The sequence below is a fragment of the Medicago sativa genome, chromosome 8, assembly GCF_051527215.1.
Source record: "Medicago sativa cultivar Bolivia chromosome 8, Bolivia_mono, whole genome shotgun sequence".
NCBI lineage: Eukaryota > Viridiplantae > Streptophyta > Magnoliopsida > Fabales > Fabaceae > Medicago > Medicago sativa.
The window spans coordinates 56655310-56675843 of record NC_140756.1 but is presented as its reverse complement, the minus strand read 5'-3'; the positions used below and the strand labels follow the sequence as shown (position 1 = coordinate 56675843).

The 20534-nt window shown below is 35.1% G+C and overlaps 3 protein-coding genes and 1 long non-coding RNA gene across 4 annotated transcripts; 1 reads left to right on the top strand and 3 right to left on the bottom strand.

Annotated features, from left to right (window-relative positions):
* Nucleotides 1-1531: 1531 nt before the first annotated feature.
* Nucleotides 1532-2690, bottom strand: LOC146899770 (uncharacterized). Its single transcript, XR_015022313.1, has 2 exons — nucleotides 2559-2690; nucleotides 1532-1721 (listed from the first exon to the last, which is right to left on the bottom strand). It is a non-coding gene; the product is annotated as an uncharacterized LOC146899770 (long non-coding RNA).
* A 1046-nt stretch (nucleotides 2691-3736) lies between these two features.
* Nucleotides 3737-4663, bottom strand: LOC146899769 (uncharacterized). The gene is made up of 2 exons (XM_085736852.1): nucleotides 3944-4663; nucleotides 3737-3787 (listed from the first exon to the last, which is right to left on the bottom strand). The coding sequence occupies exons 1-2, from the start codon at nucleotides 4661-4663 to the stop codon at nucleotides 3737-3739; spliced, it is 771 nt and encodes a 256-aa protein (XP_085592978.1).
* A 4361-nt stretch (nucleotides 4664-9024) lies between these two features.
* LOC146899768 (uncharacterized) lies at nucleotides 9025-13547 on the bottom strand. Its single transcript, XM_085736851.1, has 6 exons — nucleotides 13362-13547; nucleotides 12755-13031; nucleotides 12413-12696; nucleotides 11699-12310; nucleotides 9442-11019; nucleotides 9025-9396 (listed from the first exon to the last, which is right to left on the bottom strand). Exons 1-6 carry the CDS (start codon nucleotides 13545-13547, stop codon nucleotides 9025-9027), a joined length of 3309 nt encoding a protein of 1102 aa, XP_085592977.1.
* Nucleotides 13548-16577: 3030 nt separating this feature from the next.
* On the top strand, nucleotides 16578-20379 carry LOC146899767 (cytochrome P450 714C2-like). Its single transcript, XM_085733860.1, has 5 exons — nucleotides 16578-17045; nucleotides 18067-18293; nucleotides 18686-18927; nucleotides 19132-19504; nucleotides 19750-20379. Exons 1-5 carry the CDS (start codon nucleotides 16739-16741, stop codon nucleotides 20173-20175), a joined length of 1575 nt encoding a protein of 524 aa, XP_085589986.1. The 5' UTR covers nucleotides 16578-16738; the 3' UTR covers nucleotides 20176-20379.
* Nucleotides 20380-20534: the final 155 nt, after the last annotated feature.

Genomic DNA, 20534 nt, shown 5'->3' with positions numbered 1-20534 from the left:
GGTATGGATGTTAGATTTCCAATACCGTTGGTTTTACTTCAAAAGTATTTATAGAACTTGAGTTATGGTCAAATTACTACATGTAGGTCATAGTGAATTTTTATGGACTTTCAGCACAACTTTTCCGAATTTAAAATGAAAACTGGTATTGATCGGTACATAATTGGTCTTAGGAGTAAACATGAAAGTTTTAGATTATTTTGTTAGCTTTTCAGTGACTTTGGTTTGACGTGAAAATGATGTTTGGTATTTGAGTTATGATGAAAATACTACAAGGAGGTCTTAGCAAAATTGCACAGTGACAACATTCTCTGTTTCATGTTTTTGCGTTTTGTTCATATGTTTCTGTTTTGAATTGATCTTTGTTGTAAACATGAAAGTTGTTGATAATTGTGATATCTTTTCAGTAGTCTTGGTTTGACATGAAAATATGTTGTGCATGATTATTTATGTTCTTACAAAGATGCATGATGAATTGTTGATACTTGAATATGATGATATATGATGAATTGTTGATGTTTGAATACGATGTTATATGATGAATTGTTGATGTTTGAATGTAATATTAATGATGATCTGTGAAGTTGTTATAAGAAGATTTAATGTTGTTACTGATGATATATATAATCGTATATGCATTATGTGTTATTATGATGCTTATGTTGATGTGATGCTTAAGATGCTATTATTATCATTTGATACTGTTATGTTGTGATGTTGATATGAAATGAATTAATATGTGCTGCATATGTTGCTGTTAATCTTTATTAAGATGTAAATGTCGGTCTAAGTCAAAGAGTTGTAAGATGTTCATGAAGTTTCTAAGACGTAAGATGTTGAGTCCATGCATACTCATTTAAAGATGAGGGCTCATGCCCTGGAGCTTTTGCTCAACGACGATGAGGGCTTATGCCCTAGGAGTATATTTATGCTCAATGACGATGAGGGCTTATGCCCTAGAATGGTACCACATGCATTTGCATTTCATGATAATTCGAGATGGTTTAAGACGTTAAGAGTTGCATAGTCGAGTCTAGATGCATTGTCAAGTCAAGTTGTTAAGTTGTGATGTTTTAACGAATTACCTTGTGATGATGTTATGATTATTAATGATGATATGTGATGTTGTTATGATTATTAATGATATGTGATGATGTTATGATTATTAGTGATGATATGTGATGATGTTATGATTATTAATGATGATATGTGATGATGATTAAGACTGTCATATGATGAATAGTGATCCTAATCAATGAAGTTAAGGTGCTAGATATACATTGCTAAGATGAATTGATGATAACGTTGTATTTGAATATAATTGTTGAATTATATGAAGTTTATGTTGTTAAATGTAATTGATGAGTTATATGTTTAATATTGTTGCTTGTGAAATCTCACCCCTTCTGCTTGAAAATGTTGCTCTTCGTATGGGTAACTTGCAGGTAACCATGATTAGTTGATGTAACGCCCTGGATTTTGATCCAAGACATTACGCCAAATTCATTTTCATTACTCAAAAAAACTCTACTATTTTTTTTTTCATCACTAATAAATTCTTCACAAAAACCTATACAAAATTCTTAACATAATTTAACTAAAGTTCTTAAAATAATTATCCTTCAAATTTTTCTTCTAAAGTTACAATTGAATCAAAAACCCAATTTTGTCCCCGCGTACGCTTTCATCACACATCAAACTTCATATATCATCTTTGGTACCTACAACATTATATTAATGCAAGGGTCAATTTCCTTATCCAAATTGGTTCATACTCAAAGCACCAGAAACAATGTCATAAAATAGATAATATCAAAACTTATAAAAAAGAATTAAGAAAAATACATTCAAGTCATATGCTTCAAAGTAAGGTCCACACACATCTTATTTGCAATAAAATAGTTTTAAGTCAATAATCAATCACATGTATACAACAGACTCAATGCAATTATGCATAAGATGCATGCTCTTATAACTATATGATCCGGATATAACCCGCCACACAGGCACCACACAGAAATATAATTGCAATTCCCGCCACTAAGGCACCACACAGATGCATATGCCATGCATGATCATGAAAATGCTGACTAAAACCCGCCACTTAGGCACCACACAAAATATAATGATAACCCGCCACTAAGGCACCACACAGATATATAATATTAACCCGCCACTAAGGCAATTACAGCCAAATATTAACGCATCATCAAACACACAACCAACAATCAATCATTTCACAAACTCACATTTTCATCTTTCTCTTTTCTTTAATTCATCAAAAATCTAACATTTCTTTTCCAACATCACAAAAACATATAAAGCATAATAATATAAAATATATCAATTCACACCACATGATCATACAAAACTTTCATATAAAACACAATTAAGAATAATCACTCATAATTAATAATAAATCACTTTAAAAAAAAAAGATTAATTTTACCATGAACATACGTTTTAATTATTTTTCTTTTTAAAAGACAAGAATTGCTACCTCTACTTAATAACACAGCCTAGCACTTAGTATGGACGTATGGGGAAAAAACCCTTACCTTGAGAGCTTTTCTTCCTAGTCGAATCCTAAGCCACATAGGGGTTCTCAGAGGGACAACGAACAATCTTAAGACTTGTTTTTCAAATGCGAAAACTCAAAAACCTCACGGACGACTTGCAAGAGTTCAAAGCTTCAAAGCACAAATCCTAAAATTAGCGACAAAATAGAAATAGGAGGAATACATAACAATGGTTGGAAAGGTGATACCTTTACGTCACACGACAAATAGAACGATGCAACTAGACTTGAAAAACTACTTGATGAATGATAGTTACAGGAATAAGCATGAGCGAAATTAATGGCCATGTATCTTGTTTGGAGCCGTAAGGTAAATCAAGAGGATAGTGTGGGATATATCAAAAGAGGGTCATGTAATTAAAGAGAAAAGTGAGAGAGATTGAATTACATGGCCAGAGAAGAAAACGTGAGGTACATCATGTACCAACATAATTTAGGATGAATAATTAGGATGAAGAGGCATGAAAATGAGTTACAATATTTTGATGATGTGAGACTGGCAAGTAGCACGGTTACGAGAGTTAGAGAAACATACAAGGGATTTTGCAATATGAACTGAGATGGACTAAAATAACTACTAAAGAGAAATGATACTCCACTCAATCAATCCTAAACGTGGGTTGTGGTTATGGAGGAACCGTAAATGCCACTAACTACCCTAATTACTAATTAGTCAAAGTTATGAACTACTCATAGCATAATTATAGGAAGTATTTGATACGTGGACTGTGAATTCCTAATATTTAGCAAGACATGCTCTTAAGCTAATTAACAAGAGTGAATAATGAGGGAAACGTGTCTTTTGACTCAGTAAAACAAAAGAGAAACTCATGGTCAAATTATTAGTAGTATAAATTGAGTATTTTTTTTTTTGAAGGAAGTAGTATAAATTGAGTAAAAATGTTATATTCCACCAATAAAATAAATAGGCTCCAAAGTCATAAGAGTTTCCTTATACTCCTTACGCATCGCATTAGTAAATTATAAATCTATAAATATACTTTGAAGGCCATAAATAATATCTAAAAATATCGGGATGTTACAGTTGCGGTCGTGAGTGGACTCTCACAAGTGTGTCTTAGGTGCTCTGATACGTAATGGGATGGAAATTTGTTATTGCTTTCTGTTCCTTACGTATTATTTAAGTTGCTTGAGATTTTATGTTGAGGCCCTTGTGCCAAAGACTATATTCGATGATGAATAATTCCGCTGCAAAGTATTAATTAATTGTTGATTGAATTTCGAAGGATAAATATTAATTTATTCCATTTATGATTTTTAAGAAATGTGACATTCCGTTTTGTGATGAAAAACTCTGATAATTGTTATGAAATTTTTACGTTGGGAAAACGGGGTGTTACATACGTTGTTGAAGTCCCCGCAATTGTCAATGACGAACTCTGGGTTAAACCAATCTATGTCCTTCGGAGCCCAAGTCATGAGCTTCTGGGACCAAGGGAGACGTTCTGGTCTAAGCTTGGGACGGGGTAAGTGTGAAGTAATCCAGCGGTGGAGTAAAGTTGTACAACAAATGATAGTCCCTTTTTCTTTACCATTGTGCTCATGAATAGAAACATAGGTGTCAGCGAACAAAACAGGAACCGGGTTTTGGGTTAAGAAGATCTGAATGGCATTCATGTCAACAAAATTGCCAACATTTGGGAAGAGGTCTATACCATAGATAAGCAGGGCAAGGATAGACTCAAAAGCACTGGTCTTGGATCTCTCAAAACAAATGGTGGCTTTTTGGTGAAGGAAGTTGTAGGGTAGGCACTGGAGACCATCTTTGGGGGTGAATTCGTCCTTTATATCGGCCACCTCAAGGTGAAGGGCCTTTGCGATGGCAGGGATCTTAGTAGTGAGTCCAGAAGCATGAAAGGGTACTTCGTTGAGCACGGGTAAACCAACCCAATGAGAGTACTTCTCTAAAGTAGGGACAAGCTGAAAGTCTGGGAATGTGAAGCAATGATAGATCGGATCGTAGAACTGGACCAAAGTGTTGAGAAGTACCACATCCACTTTTGTCCTGAGAATATCGAGTAAATTACCATACCACTTCTGAAAATGATCCGGATCTTTCAACATCTTTGTCTAACTCTTTAAACTCTCTACATCCGGACTTTTGAATTTATACCCATGAGTTCTCCTTCCAACACCCTCCATATCCTATGATGTTTACAAAAACCTATATAAGTCCTTCGATATTTGAATGAGTGGAAAAAAAAAAATTATGGATGAATGCATGTATGCATGATTGTGCTACACAAATGGTGAAAACATGGTGAGGTATAAGTCCATAATGTTGGAGTCAAAGGCAAGCACGCCATTTGGTAAGGACTATGGTTTCATTTTTACTTGTAACAAGGGTTCTGCCAAGTTCCCAAAGTCCAACCCCCTTCGAATTTTATCGGATACCGAGAAAACACCCGGTCCAACAACGTTCCTAGGAAAGTCTCGTTTGAGTGTAGTATCGCGTGTCGACTAATTTCGAGAAAACACCCGGTTAGCCACCGCACTACGTCCTAAAAGGCCAAGATGGGTTAAGGGTTACTAAAGGTCCTTAACGTTCAACGGAAACTTAAGAGTAATAAAGTCTAAACGTGAAAACACACACCGACATGTATCACTTCAAGATCCTCTGCTAAGTGTGGTTATCTCACATGTGTCAAGACACAGGTATACCCTCGGTATGCCACTATGAGTCCACCACTCCTATCCTATATTTCCCTCAAGCTCAGGTATAGAGCTTATCTCACCACTCTAGTTTAAGAAAGAAGAATATACATACACGTATTTCCATCTTTTTTTTTTTTTTTTTTTGATTTTAAGCAAGTTATAGCACAAAATTTAAACAAAGCCAAGTTAGGCTCAACCCTCTTAGGGGGTCCCTAGTGAAGTCGCCATTTCTGTCGCGTCATTTTTCGGAGGTCAAGCCATTTAGCATTAGCGTTTGACTCACTAATTTATTCACGACTGAACATTTAATTTTTTCAAAAAAAAGAAAGTTAAAAAAGGTTCAAATACCACATTTTAAAAGATTTAGGGTTCGGGGGTTAGTTATATTTATGGAAGGTATTAGCACCCTAAATATTTGTAGTACTCTACGAGAACCTCTTGATTTTATTTAACTTTTCGTGCTATAACTTGCTTGCTCTTTTTAAAAGAAGGAATTAAAGTGATAAAAGAAAAGGAACATTTTTAATTATATTTTTTTATTGATTTGGAAGGACATGGTCCTTTGCCTACGTACCCGTGAGGGATCAAAACCTCGTAGTTCGGGGTAGAAATTGACGTTTGATTTGTTTTGTGTTTTTTATTAGTTTTGAAAAAAAGTTTTAAAAGGAAAAGCCAAGTGGCAAATGAGAATTGGTTTGTGTTTTTTTTAATGAAAATAGACTCGAAGTTGAATTAAATTGATTGATGTTTGATTTAAAAAACAAAATAAAAAGACGATCGCTTGATTTAAGATCAAGGTTTGTTTATGAAAATATTTTTGTGATTTGTGGTTATTTCCATGTTTTTTGTTTGTTTTGGAATAATAGTTAAACCTAAAAATAAACTAACGTAGCAATTAAATAAAAGCGTGAGAATTTTGTAGTGATGTTGGACCACCACGGAATCTCTTAATCTATCATAATATTTTTTTTTTTTTTCATTTTTTTGATATATAGAAAGCGGTAAAGAAATAAAGACACACAAACACCCGCACCCACACTTTTTCATTTATATTGTACATTGGCCCTAAATACATTCTATATCATATGCAATAAAAATAAATGACGGAAAATGAATATGCATGAATAAATAATATAAATGTAGAATAACAAATCTAAACTAATAAAAATGCATGAGAGAAAAAAAATAAATAAAAATGCAAGAGAAGATTAAAATGCATGAAAAAGAAATAAAATTAGATGGTGGGGGTGCAAGAAGTGACATGGGGGTGCAGTAATGAAAAAAGAAGGGAATTGTGCTTAGGAGAGGGATGAAACACGTTGGGCCTTAAGGGGAACCGTTTCAGGCCAGTTCAGAGGCTGAATCGGTTCGGTTTAGTGTTATATATAGGTGGTGGCGTTTTTTTTCTTTTCATTTTAACATTTTCTTATCTCTCTATACCTTCTAGAGAGAGAAGCTCTCTTCTCTCCTTCCCTTTCTTCATCTTTTCCGGCGAGAAGTGGGTGGCCGGAGTGAATTCCGACGCGGTGGCCGACGAGTCGCGGCGGTGCCACCGCGCCGGAGTTAAAAACTCCTTTTTTTAGATTTTTTTTACAAAAAGATTGCTCTTCTCCTTCTCCTTTCTTTTTCGTTCTTAAAATTTTCAAAAGGGTAATAATAAAACCTAGATCTAAGATAGAAACAAACTACCTTTTGTGGGTTTTTGTTTTGGATTTGGAAATAAGTTGCTGTTGTGTGAAATCTTCTGTTTGATTTGCTGTCTGTGAGAGAAAACCTTCTGTTTGGTTTGCTGTCTGTGCAAAAAGACTTCTGTTTGGTTTGCTGTTTGTGCAAAAATTGCTGTTTGGTTGCTTGTTTGTGCGAAAATTGGTGTTTGGTTGGTTGTTGGTGATTTTTAACTCCTCTTGTGTGTATATTTTTTTGCAGGTTTTGTGATGAATTTTTGTGTAGAAAATTGGCTGTAAAAAAAAAATTCCTTGGATATTTTTTGTTCCTGGAAAATTCTTCTCTGGATTTTTTTTTGTGTAAAATTGGCTGTGAATTTCGGCCTTTTTTGTGTGTATTGTCCCTATCCAATTTTTTGTTGTGATTGCAGGCTTGTATTTATAGAGAGGGTTTGAGACATAGAGCTTCTTAAAGTAGCAACAAAAACTGCCTTTGGCTTGGATTTAAGGGAACATGATAGACTGTTATAAGCTGGATTTGAATATATATCGAACAAAACTTTGATCTTTAAAGATAATCAATAATAATAATAAATAGAAAGACTAAAATAATAAACAAAAATGAGATAAAAAATAAAAATTTAAAAGGAATTTAAAGTTAATTATTTAAAGGAATTTAAATAAAAGATGGAAACTAAAAATTAAAATAATAATAAAAAGAAAATTGAGAGAAAAGGGCCCGACTTGGAACCAAATATGAGGTATTTTAAAATACCTCTGCCGAATTTTTTACTGAAACAGCTGAGACTAGTCGGGGTTAAAAGACATGTGTCAGTGGTATCTTAGGTCAAAAATTGGGGTATGACAATGCATATATAAAAATTCTCAACAGTCACAGTGGATATAAATCATACATCACCAAAGTTTACATGTCATAAGATCAACATAAATTCATAAAGAAAATCTCCAAGTCCCGACAATGGGTAAAATCTCCACAATCATAAGCAAACTCAGAAATCAAAAGATTGACACCTAGTCAAAGCCTAGACCTAAGACTCTAAAGAACCGACAATGGAGATTAGCTCCCGCTATCCAAGCAATCACCAAGCAACTCACCGAAAGCAAACTACTCCTGCACTCCGTCTACCCATTCATACAAACAGGTAGGCGGTCAAAACCACTGGGGGTAAGCTTTACATCAATCATAATAAATATAAACAGTTGACACAAAAAATCAAATCAAGTCTCAAATAATTAACATGAGCAATCAACTTCCATATACACATTCACACAACAATTCCAAATATCACAAGTATGTATTCATCAACCACACTTATCATCAACAATCATCATTCAATGCAACAATTAAGACTCATGCCAATATGATATGGGCCTATACTCGACACATATATGCATGTGGTACCAAATCTCCTCAAGGTCGCACCCATGATGCAACAAAAACATCATTATCAACGGCTATAATCAACAACTATATAACATCCGACACGACATATGATGCATGAACATATGACTCAATCCACCATGCATATGTTCACAATAATTCAACAACTATAATCAACGGCTACATTCAACGGCTATAATTAACATCCACTATATCACATAGTTCAACAACTCCATATCATTCCTCACAATTCAAGTAAAGGAGAATATACAATCTCTTATGATAAATATTATATTCAATCACCTAAAAAGAATTCACATATATTCATATAATCATATCAACTATCCACCAATAATTTGCCAAATAATTGAACTTAAAGATTATTTTTGACAAAGTTCGTCTCTCTCTATTGAAAACAGAAAAGGAAAATTGAAAGAGAAGAAATATTGTTTCTGATGCTGTATTAAATATTCTTCACTTAGTTACAATAAAGGCTTTTGCTTATATATAGGCAAGAGGCTTATAGTAGAGCAGCTGATGTATAACCATTAACAGCTGTGAAAAGCTAACTAAGAGCTGTAACATACAACTGTGAAAAGCTAACAAAGGGCTGTAACATAATAGCTGTGAAAAGGTAATTAAGAGCTGGAAAATTAACTATTGTTACTAAAACTCTAATACCCCCCCCCCCCCCCCCCACAAGATCATGGTGGTTGTAGAGCTAAAGAGGAAGCAACCACATTGATCTTGTCTCTAACCTCCAGAAACTTCGTAGAGGAGAGGGGTTTTGTGAATATGGCAGCTTTCTGATCAACACCAGGAATGTGCAGGATGTCAAGCTGTTTGTTTAAGACTTTTTCCCTAACAAAGAACAAATTAATTTCCATGTGCTTTGTTCTGGAATGAAGCACAGGATTGTGGGCCATAGCAATTGTGCTTTGGTTGTCACAGTAGATGAGGGGAGATTTAGTGGGAATCTTCAATTCGGTGAGGAGAGTAGTAAGCCAAAGAATCTCTGCAGTGATGAGAGCTAGACTGCGGTATTCTGCTTCTGCACTAGAGCGAGCAACAACAGTCTGTTTCTTGGACTACCAAGAGAGAAGATTAGGGCCTAAAAATACTGCAGCACCAGAGGTAGAACAACGATCAACTGGACCTGCAGCCCAGTCTGCATCACAGTAACCATAGAGAGGAAGAGGTAGGGATGAAAAGGCTAGGGAAAGATGCAGACCAAGATGTTGAGTACCAGCTAAGTATCTAAGTATCCTTTTGACAACTTGCCAATGCATATCAAGAGGATTAGCCATGAATTGGCAAACCTTGTTTACTGAGAAACTAAGTTCGGGTCTGGTAATGGTTACATACTGAAGTGCACCAACTACAGACCTATACAAGGTAGGGTCATAGAAATTAGGGGAGCCAGTTTTTGTGAGCTTTGCAGTAGATACCATAGGAGTGGAAACAGGGCTAGCACCAGTCATATTAGTCTTGGTTAGCAAGTCACAGATGTACTTGCCCTGAGATAACAACAAAGAGCCATCAGTTTGTGCTTTGACTTCTATACCAAGAAAATAATCAAGGGAACCTAATTGCTTGAGAGCAAAAACCTTGTGAAGCTTGTTGGTAATAGTTTGAATGAAGGAAGAAGAATTGCCTGTGATAATTATATCATCCCCGTATACAAGAACATACACGCAACAACCATTAGAATTGTAGGTGAAAAGAGATGAATCACATTTACTGGCCACAAAATGAAAACTGATAAGAGTCCCTTTGAGTCTTTCAAACCACTGACGTGGGGCTTGTTTGAGGCCATATAAAGCCTTGTGCAACTTGCACACTAACTGAGAATTACCATTAGAGAAGCCAGGAGGTTGATCCATGTGGACCTCCTCATCAAGAAACCCATTCAAAAATGCATTGTTAATGTCCAATTGCTGAATTTTCCAATGATTTGTGAGAGCCAGTGTGAGAATTAATCTAATGGTAACAGGTTTGATGACTGGTGAGAATGTCTCATGAAAGTCAAAACCGTGTTGTTGGTGAAAGCCTTTAGCAACCAACCTTGCTTTATACTTGTTCACCGTGCCATCAATATTTTCTTTGACACAAAACACCCATTTGCAGCCAATTGCTTGCCTGTTGGGGAGAAGAGGCACAAGGGACCATGTTTTATTTTTCTCAAGGGCAGAGTATTCCTCTTGCATAGCTGCCAACCACTTAGGATCCTTTAGGGCTTGTTTAAGTGTGTGAAGTTCAGTATGGGCAAGAAAGATAGCTTGATGTAGTTTAGGTAAAGGGATGCCAATTTTGAGTCTAGTTTGCATGGGATGAGTGTTGGCAAGGTTAATGGTTTGAAAAGGTGGAGGGCTAGGTGATGATGAGTGGGAATTGGCTATTGTAGTAGCTGGATAAACTGAAGAGTTGGATGCAGGGAAAGGAGAAGAATCTGGGGATAGGTGAGAGATGGTGGGAGAGAGTGGTAAGGATGTAGGCTGAGGTCTAGGTGAAGAGGTATAAGGTGACTGATGTAGCGGTGAAGTAGGGAATTGATTGGTGGAGTGCTGCAATGGTGAGGAAATATTATTAGGATTGGTACTGACCATAGGAGAGAAGGGAGTGGAAACAGGAATAGGAGAAATGGGTGAAACTGATACCGCAGGAAAGGGAGGAACAGAAATAGAGACTTTGGACAAAGACTGAGATGACTCAGATTTGGATTAAATAAGTCGTTATATGGGAATCTAGAATCATTGAATATGACATCTTTGGAGATAAAGAGTCTTCCACTAGGTGAGAGACATTTGTACCCCTTATGAGAGGTAGAATAACCAAGAAAAAGGCACTCATGGGACCTAAAGTCAAACTTGTGAGTGTTGTAGGGTCTTAATAGAGGGAAACATGCACATCCAAACACTTGAAGAAAATAATAGTCAGGTGTTTGCTTGAATAAAATAGTGCAGGGAATAGCATTGTGCAGAGAAGCAGTAAGAAACCTATTGACCAGATATACTGCTGTAAGAAAAGCATAATCCAAGAATTTAAGGGGAAGGGAGGCATGACAGAGTAAGGTTAATCCTAAATCAACAATGTGTCTGTGTTTACGCTCAACCACCCCATTTTAATGATGTGTGCGGGGACAAATCAATCGATCAATGATGCCTAAATCAGATAGGTACTTGGTAAAGGGTCTAAATTCTCCCCCCAATCAGTTTGAATATATTTGATGGAAAAACCAAACTGAAGCTCAACCATGGATTTAAATTGTTTAAAAATATTAAGAGCATCAGATTTATTTTTGAAAAGATATATCCATGCGAACCTAGTAGCAGCATCTATGAATGAAATGTAATATTTAAATTGATTAGAAGAAACAACAGGAGCAGGACCCCAAAGATCACTGTAAATCAATTCTAAAGGTGTACTGTATTGTGTAGTGGAAAGAGGAGAGTGTAAACGGTGAGCTTTTCCCATACAACAGGCAGAACAAAACATATCATTCTTATTTGAAGAACGAATATTACAAAGATCTAAGATAGTTTGCATAGAGTGGGGATTGGGATGGCCTAATCTGAGATGCCAGTTAAACTGATCACTCTTACAGAGAGTATTTATTACAAGGGAAGGATAACTAGATGGTTCGAAACTAGAAGTACTGCTGACAAGACATGAAGCTGGAGGCTGGAGTTTGAGATGAGGGAACTCGTAAAGTCCATCATGACCTACATTGCCATAGAGAAGGACTTCAATGTTGGCCTGAGATTTGACAAGGCAAAAGTTAGGATGGAACTCAAAGAAAACATGATTATCCCTAGCAAACTTACTTACACTGATTAAGTTTTTGGTGATAGAAGGAACATGAAGAAGATTATGTAGCACTGGAGAAGAATTAGGGTTAGTAGGTGAGCAAAATTTAGAAGAACCAGAGGATAAAATTTTTAAACCTTGGCCATTCCCTATGAAGATCTGGTCAGGACCTTCAAAGGGAACCTATTGTTGAATGTTCTGAGAACTATTGGTCACATGAAGGGACGCTTTAGAGTCTGGGAACCAAGCATTGTTGAATGAGGGAAAGGAATTAGCAAGCATAACGTTGGGTTGCAGATTGGCTTGAGGGCGAATAGGTGAGGGAAATTGGGGACGAATCAGAGGATTGGTATAACCATAAAGAGGAGCTCCACCTTGAGAAGATATAATAGGGACCCCATGCATAACCCTGAAAATCATGGGGAATTGGTACCTGATATTGTTGATCAAACCTATGATAACACATGGAAGCAAGATGTCCAAACTTGAAGCATACTTGGCATTAAACGTAACCAAGGCATCCTCGCCCACGTCCAAGAAAACCACTGCCATAGCTAGGGAAATGGAAGCTGGAGGTTGAATCAATGGAATCAGTGTGAACAACAAGATTAGCTTGAGAAGACAAACCGGGAGGCAAAGGTGAATGAATGGACCCGAGGATAGATTTCGCTTGAGTAATAATAATGGAAGCAGAATCAAGCTTAATTAGTTTATCAAACTTGGACATACGCATCTCATGTGCGATGAGAAGAGCTTCAACCTCTTCCAACTGAATATCCTCAAACTTACTCTCAATAACAGAGATAACAGGACCATTATCACACGGAAGCCCTTCAAGAATAACATCAATGTGTTGTTGCGAGGGAATTGAATCTCCAACAGAGGCTAATGAATCAACTAGATGCTTGATACGTTGAAGTTAATCATCAACAGACCGATCATCAAGTGTCGTTGAACGTAGTTCAGATCGTAACAGACGAGCTCTCACACGCGTGAGCTTCTGAAATTGATCTTGAATTCGTTGCCACAATTGTGAAGCATGTATGCATCCAAGAATACGTGTCATAACAGAACTTGAGATCGTAGACTGAAGCTACGATAACGGCCACTGATCTTGCTGAATCCATGTGTGATACGCAGGATTTTCAAAGAAAGAGTTCGTGATAGAATCCTTGATGAATTCATTAGGAATCTTAGCATAGTACAAAAAACTTTGAAGATTATGTGCGTTTACCACTGGTTCGATTTGGTGACGGCACACGAGAAAATTTTTCTCATCTAATTTCTTGGAAATCTTCAATAGAAAAGTAATAAGAGGTGGTGGCACCGTACTAAGAGGAACATCGTTGTGAATCAAGGGTGGTGACAATGGAGGAGGTGGTGGTGGTGGTGGAGGAGAATTTTGCGATGAATCCCCCATAACCGAAACCTAGCTCTGTGATACCATATTGAAAACAGAAAAGGAAAATTGAAAGAGAAGAAATATTGTTTCTGATGTTGTATTAAATATTCTTCACTTGGTTACAATAGAGAGGCTCTTGCTTATATATAGGCAAGAGGCTTATAACAGAGCAGCTGATGTATAACAATTAACAGCTGTGAAAAGCTAACTAAGAGCTGTAACATACAGCTGTGAAAAGCTAACAAAGGGCTGTAACATAACAGATGTGAAAAGGTAATTAAGAGCTGGAAAATTAACTATTGTGACTAAAACTTTAATACTCTCTTACTCACTTTCCAAGAAAGTTCTATTTTCAATGCAAAACAAGTTAAAACTCAATGAAACCAATTACAACCATTTTTAGAAATCACATAATCAGTATACAACCTTAACCCTACTCCATTTCCTTGAGAAAAACAAGTTTCGGAAAAATCGGTGATCTTGGACATTTTCCAAAAGTCAAGTTCAATTCACAAAATCAAGTCCAATTCGATTCAAACGATGTTCCAATAGGTTTAAGTGTATAATCATTAGTTAAACAAGTTGAAAGAAGTGTTTTACAAAACTCGGATTGGTCCTCGAAAGCCCGGAACGAAAATCAAAAGGGTGCTGAAACTGGGCTTGTTCGCTTAAGCGACTACCCGTTCGCTTAAGCGACCAAGTTCCAGAAACTTACTGGGGTTGTTCGCTTAGAGCTCTCTTGAGTGAACAAGCTCCAATAACTTTCTATTGCTGTTCACTTACCGTTCGCTTAGCGTTCGCTTAAGCGAACAATCATCAGTTCTGCAGAAAAACTCTCGGGTTCCAACCCTTTTTCACCCAAAATCCCCAATTTTGATCTCCCAACACCAAAATACGCTTCCAAAGATTCTTTACAGGATCATAAACTCAAAAGGACTTTCAAAAACACATGAAACATGAAAACAAATACTCCCTCTGTTTCAAAATGAGTGTCGCTTTAGCCAAAAAAAATTTGTTTCAAAATGAATGTTACTTTTAGTTTCCAATGCAATAATAACTTTTTCTTTTCAATTGTAACCTCCCATTAATACTCTGCACACTACTTCCAAAATATTACTTTTAAAACTAACCAATAGTTAATAAGGATAATTTGGTAAAATAACCATTATCTTTCTTTTAATCAATGCATTTCTTAATATGTGTGTAAACACCAAAAACGACACTCATTTTGAAACAGAGGGAGTACCATTTTAACATAATTCACCAAATCAACCTATTTCCTCAAAACAACCATAACTTCTTAAATCTCCTCACCCATCCATGATTATGAACACCCAAGTCATGAATCATCAACAACAATATCTCATAACAACAACAACATCATATAAAGATGAATTCCACCACAAATCAACAACAACATAGCATAATTTCAACAATTAGAGCACAATTCACAATATACCCATTTTCACATATTATGAACATGCAATTTCATCAACAACAATTCAATTATCATCAATTTCATATACTCAAACACATCATCATAACAAGAACACGAATTTCAACAACTAAGTCCACAATAATCACTTATCCAAAATAACCACTTGTGCAAAGAATTAGGGAAGAAATAAAACTAAGAGATTATGATTGAAATCTAACCCCCTTACCTTAATTCTTCACAAACCCAAGCTAAGGCTTCACTTTAACTCCAAATCCTTGAGATTCTACTCTCTTCTTGCTTCCCAAAGTCTTCTCTCTTCAAACCCTCTCTCAAGCTCCTTCTCTCTCTACCTCTCCAAATGTTTTTATGAAATGAGCAAAATGACACCATGTGACCTAATTCCTCAAAGGCTAAAGGTTAAATAGTTCTCCTCTAATTGGGATCAACCTATAATGCCTTAATGGGCTTAACCCATTTATTAAACCAATTCAAAATGTTTCTACTCACTTAACGGCAAAATAATAATAACGGTCACCTACCGATTATAAAATAAATTACTACCACCCCCTAGTAACTTAGTAAAATAATAATAGTTCTCACTAAGCACTAAAAATAATCCTCATCAAAATTACTAAATTACTCCTAATCACAAAATCACCAAAATACCCCTTAGTCCAAAATGACTAAAATACCATTCTAACACCAAATTCTCATAATCCCAACCAAAAATACACACGGAGGCAATTAATCACATATGAGCACATATAAACACACATTAAAACAATTAAATTAAATCTAGCGAAAATCGGGCTGTTACAGAAGCCGCCATATATCACCCGCTCTAGGGGACCCTCTCCAACTCCCCAATGAATTTTTTCTACTGGAATATTCAAGCTTCAAAGGTGATTTATAAGCAGCCTACTTATTTTATTGCGGCAATTTAGAAGGCAATTGTTGTGCTGACAAGTTGGTTGCAATGGGACATGCGGCTCACGGCACAGTTTGGTTAATTGCTCTACCCCCAACTTTGAGTACAATTTTTTTTAGGGACAGGGTTGGTCTGCCTGATTACAGATTCCCTTAGTCTGCTGTTTTTTATTTTTTGTGATTTCATTGTTTTTCTTTCTTGTTTCGAGGGTCTTGGCCTAGTCCCCCCCTCATGTACATATTTTCCCCCTTTTTCTAATAATATTTTGAGTTTGGCGACATAAGATAGAGGTTCTTCGGGGTGCCAACCTAGTTGGGTTGTCGGTGCTTCCTCTTGATGTTTGTTCTCTCTCCTGGCTTATCCAATTTTTTTTAATAAAAATCAAATTTCATAGAAAATATTATTCATAATTTTCACGGATTAATGTGATAAAAAAAGCGAAAAGACAGACACGTAAATGCCCGTGTTTTTGCTAGCATATAATAATAATAATAATAATAATAATAATAATAATAATAATAATAATAATAATAATAATAATAATAATAATAATAAAACAATAGTTTTATGGAATACAATTTTGTTATTGGAAATGATTAAATCGAATTCATTGAATGAGTCAAAAAGTTGACTTCCAATTAATATTAAAAGGTCAACGAAGAAAATGTTGGAAAACGAAATTGAGTATTTACTATTATATTAAAAATCATTTAATATTGGATTTTTTTTAATAATTAAAATTATAAGACTTTTCATTATTGTTAGAGTTTGAAACGTTTTCTGATACAAAACAAAGAAAAACCCAAGGTAACAAGAGGTAGTGGAAGAAGCAAGAGTTGGAGAATGAATATAAGTGTTGAAGTTGTGATGGCTCTCACAGCAGTTTTGGTTGCATTGATCCATTTTTTGCATGTTTTAGTTTTGAGACCAAAATCACTAAGAGGAAAGCTTCATATGCAGGGTATTCGTGGCCCGTCTCCTGACTTTTACTTTGGTAATATCAAAGAAATGAATACCCTTTTGCTCCAACAAAAAAACAAATTATGCGTCAGACACAAAGAAGAACAAGATGAAGACGTTTGTGTTCCTATATCTCATAACTGGACTTCAACTTTGTTCCCTCATATTCAGAAGTGGAGAAGTCAATATGGTCATCTACTCTCTCCTTTCTCACCACCACTTTTATTTTATTTTATTTTATTTATTTTATTTTTTTATGTTTAGTTATGGTTAAGGTTAAAGAAGCTAAAAACACTTCATGCCCTTTAAATCACTTTGATGAGCATTTTATTAAAAATGAAAAGGCTTAATCTTGACTTGGATATTTTGGTTAATTTTGTAAGTTGTGAATTTGTAGAAAATGTTCAGTAATTTAGAACTTCATTAATTTATACTTTTAAGTTATACTAAAATCTGAAATTGTTAGATTAAAATTGTTATGAATGCATTGTTTGTCATGGATTGGGATTAGACCTAGTAACTATACCATACATTATTGTGTCTTGTCAACCTGATCTGAATGGAAGGTTGAGATCAGTTAACCAGGTGAAACTTACTTTTCAATTTGAACCGCCTGATCTCAAATCAATGCCAGAGATTGCTTGCAACATCAATCTGCGTGTTGTAATAACACAAGCAAATCCTGATCCGTTTTCCTTAACATGATTTTGGTTCTGTAAGTTAACCTGTGATTCTTTCAATTTCAATCAAGTTCACAATTCTCAAATAAAAAAAATGAAAAGATTTATCCTATCTAACTTTATTTTTTGGATTGGATGGAATGGTGTGTTCTAGTGAAAAGTATATTATTTTTTATTCTAACCCTGTACTTTCCAAAGGACACTAATAATATGGGTTTTAATTAGTAGATAAGTAAAATCTTACTAAACATTTTTCCAACCAGGATTCAAACTCGAGTTCTCCCCCAATGGTTTTTAACTAGATCTTATAAACCACTTGAGGTCAAACATTTGGTTAAACAACAAATTTACAATTGCAATAATAAAGTATATATGAAAGAAATACTAAGGAACCAAAAGAAAACGCAAGAAAAACTAATATGTTGTAGAAATCGTTATTCTTGGTTAGTTTCTTAGAATTAAAAGTTAAAAGGTTATTATGTTTTTAATTATAACATATTGAAGTTCATAAATTTCATTTTACTAGTGCAGGACCAGTATACTTGTTTTCAACTGGGACAGAACAATCTTTAATGGTGACAGATATAGTGATGGTGAAGGAAATCCTCCTAAACACCTCTTTGAATCTTGGAAAGCCATCTTATCTTTCCAAAGATATGGGTCCACTTTTGGGTCAAGGTATAATATCATCAAGTGGGTCAATTTGGGCTCATCAGAGGAAGATAATCACCCCAGAATTGTACCAAGACAAGGTAAAGGTAAGTCTACCATACCCCCCACAATACTATTCTCAATAGAATTTGAATATTGCATAGAAGGTAAAAAAAATATGATTCAGAAGGAGCTATGGATAAGCATGTTTGCAAGAGTAATGGCATTCAGTGTTGTCAAATAGATGATATAACAATACTATAACGCAGACGAATTTGAAAAACTTATCATTTTATTTTTGTGATTCTGTATTCAGTACAAAGTATTGTCAAATAGTGGCTATAACATTGCATCATATTGGAATTTGCACGAAATACTATTTTATGCTACCGAAAATTGACAACACTGGTGGCCTTTCTGTCATATACAACTAACTGCTTTTAAATATTGATGAAAATAACATTGTAATATTTTTATTTTTTTGTAAATAACGTTGAAGGCAATGGTTGGGAAAATAGTTGACTCCACGAATATAATGCTAAGATCTTGGGAGGCTATGACAGAAAGATATGGGGTAATTTCAGAGATTAACGTAGATGAAGATTTGCGAAGCTTGTCAGCTGACATAATTGCTCGAGTGTGTTTTGGGAGCAATTATGTCAAAGGAAAAGAAATATTCACAAAGCTTAGAGATCTTATAAAACTCCTCTCCAAAATATATGTTGGAGTTCCTGGCTTTAGGTATGCATGATCATTGAAAGATTTTTGTGCTCATGGATTGTGAGCGATATATAGTCTTGTTTTTCCATTTTAATCTTTTCTTTTTGGTTTTATCTTTGTGATGTATTTATAAATTACATTGTTGATCTTTTTTTTGTTTTATAATTTTCTTGTTCATGCTAGTGATGATACTAACGTAGGAAATGGTAACATAATCTGTTTTAGATACTTTCCAAACAAAAGCAATAGACAGATATGGAGATTAGAGAAAGAGATAAACTCAAATATATCAAATCTTGTAAACCAATGCCAAGAGGAATGTCGTAAACAAGATCTATTGCAAATGATACTCGAGGGTGCAAAAAATTATGAGGGAAGTAATGGCCTCTTATCAAGTTCACTCTCACAAAAAAGGTTCATTATAGATAACTGCAAATCTATATTCTTTGCTGGACATGATACTACTGCAATTACAGCATCTTGGTGCCTAATGTTGTTAGCTAAATACCAAAATTGGCAAGACCGTGCTCGTGCAGAGGTGCTTGAAGTTTGCGGAAATGGTAATCTAGATGCAGATATACTTAGAACAATGAAAACGGTATGTTTTCACCAAAGCTACATTTTTCCATACAATATTTTCAATCCATTGCCTTTCATGTGTAAGCTAAAAACATGCGTGTAATCAAAGAAATTTCAATACAATACTTTTCCACGTCAATTATAAATATTTTCAATATTCGTGTGTCTCAGTCATTATTATAATTGTACTACATCTTTTCAAAGATTCATTAACATTCTTATGCATCCAGTAAACATCCATAAAAATGGTTTGATATTTTGCAGTTAACCATGGTGATTCAAGAGACTTTGAGGCTTTATCCACCAGTATTGTTTGTCAACAGAACATCGTTTCAAGATATTAAGTTAAAAGATATCAAAGTTCCAAAAGGAATGAATATCCAGATTCCAATCCCGATACTGCAGCAAGATATTGATATATGGGGGCCCGATGCACACGAGTTCAAACCTGAAAGATTTGCAAATGGTGTGCTTGGAGCCTGCAAGTTCCCACAAGCTTATATGCCATTTGGAATCGGTTCCCGTCTCTGTCCCGGACAACATTTAGCAATGATGGAATTGAAGGTGATTTTGTCTCTCGTTTTGTCAAAGTTTCACTTATCTCTTTCATCAAGTTACTATCATTCACCGGCCTTTCGTATACTTATAGAACCTGGTCATGGAGTTGTTCTCAAAGTGAAAAAAGTTTAATTAAGCAACTATTTATCTAAAATGCTTATTCCATTGTTTATTAGTGTTCCTTTTGCATTGTTTTGTTGAAGGTTTTGTAATAAGTCTAGTTTTCTTTCAAATGAATAATGAGAACATGTGTAATGGTATTTCTACCAATGACTTGTGAACCATTTGAACTCTCGTTTGATTTCTCACTTTTATAAGTGTTATCATTATATTAATTATTCTTGTAACTCATTCAAAACACTCGATGCATATTATATTCCTTGTGGGCTTAATAATATCAATGGTGTAGCTTTGTATACACAAAAATCCAAGTGCGCTTTGTGGTTATTATCAAACATGGTGGTACTAATGGTAAATTTACAATTGTCTCT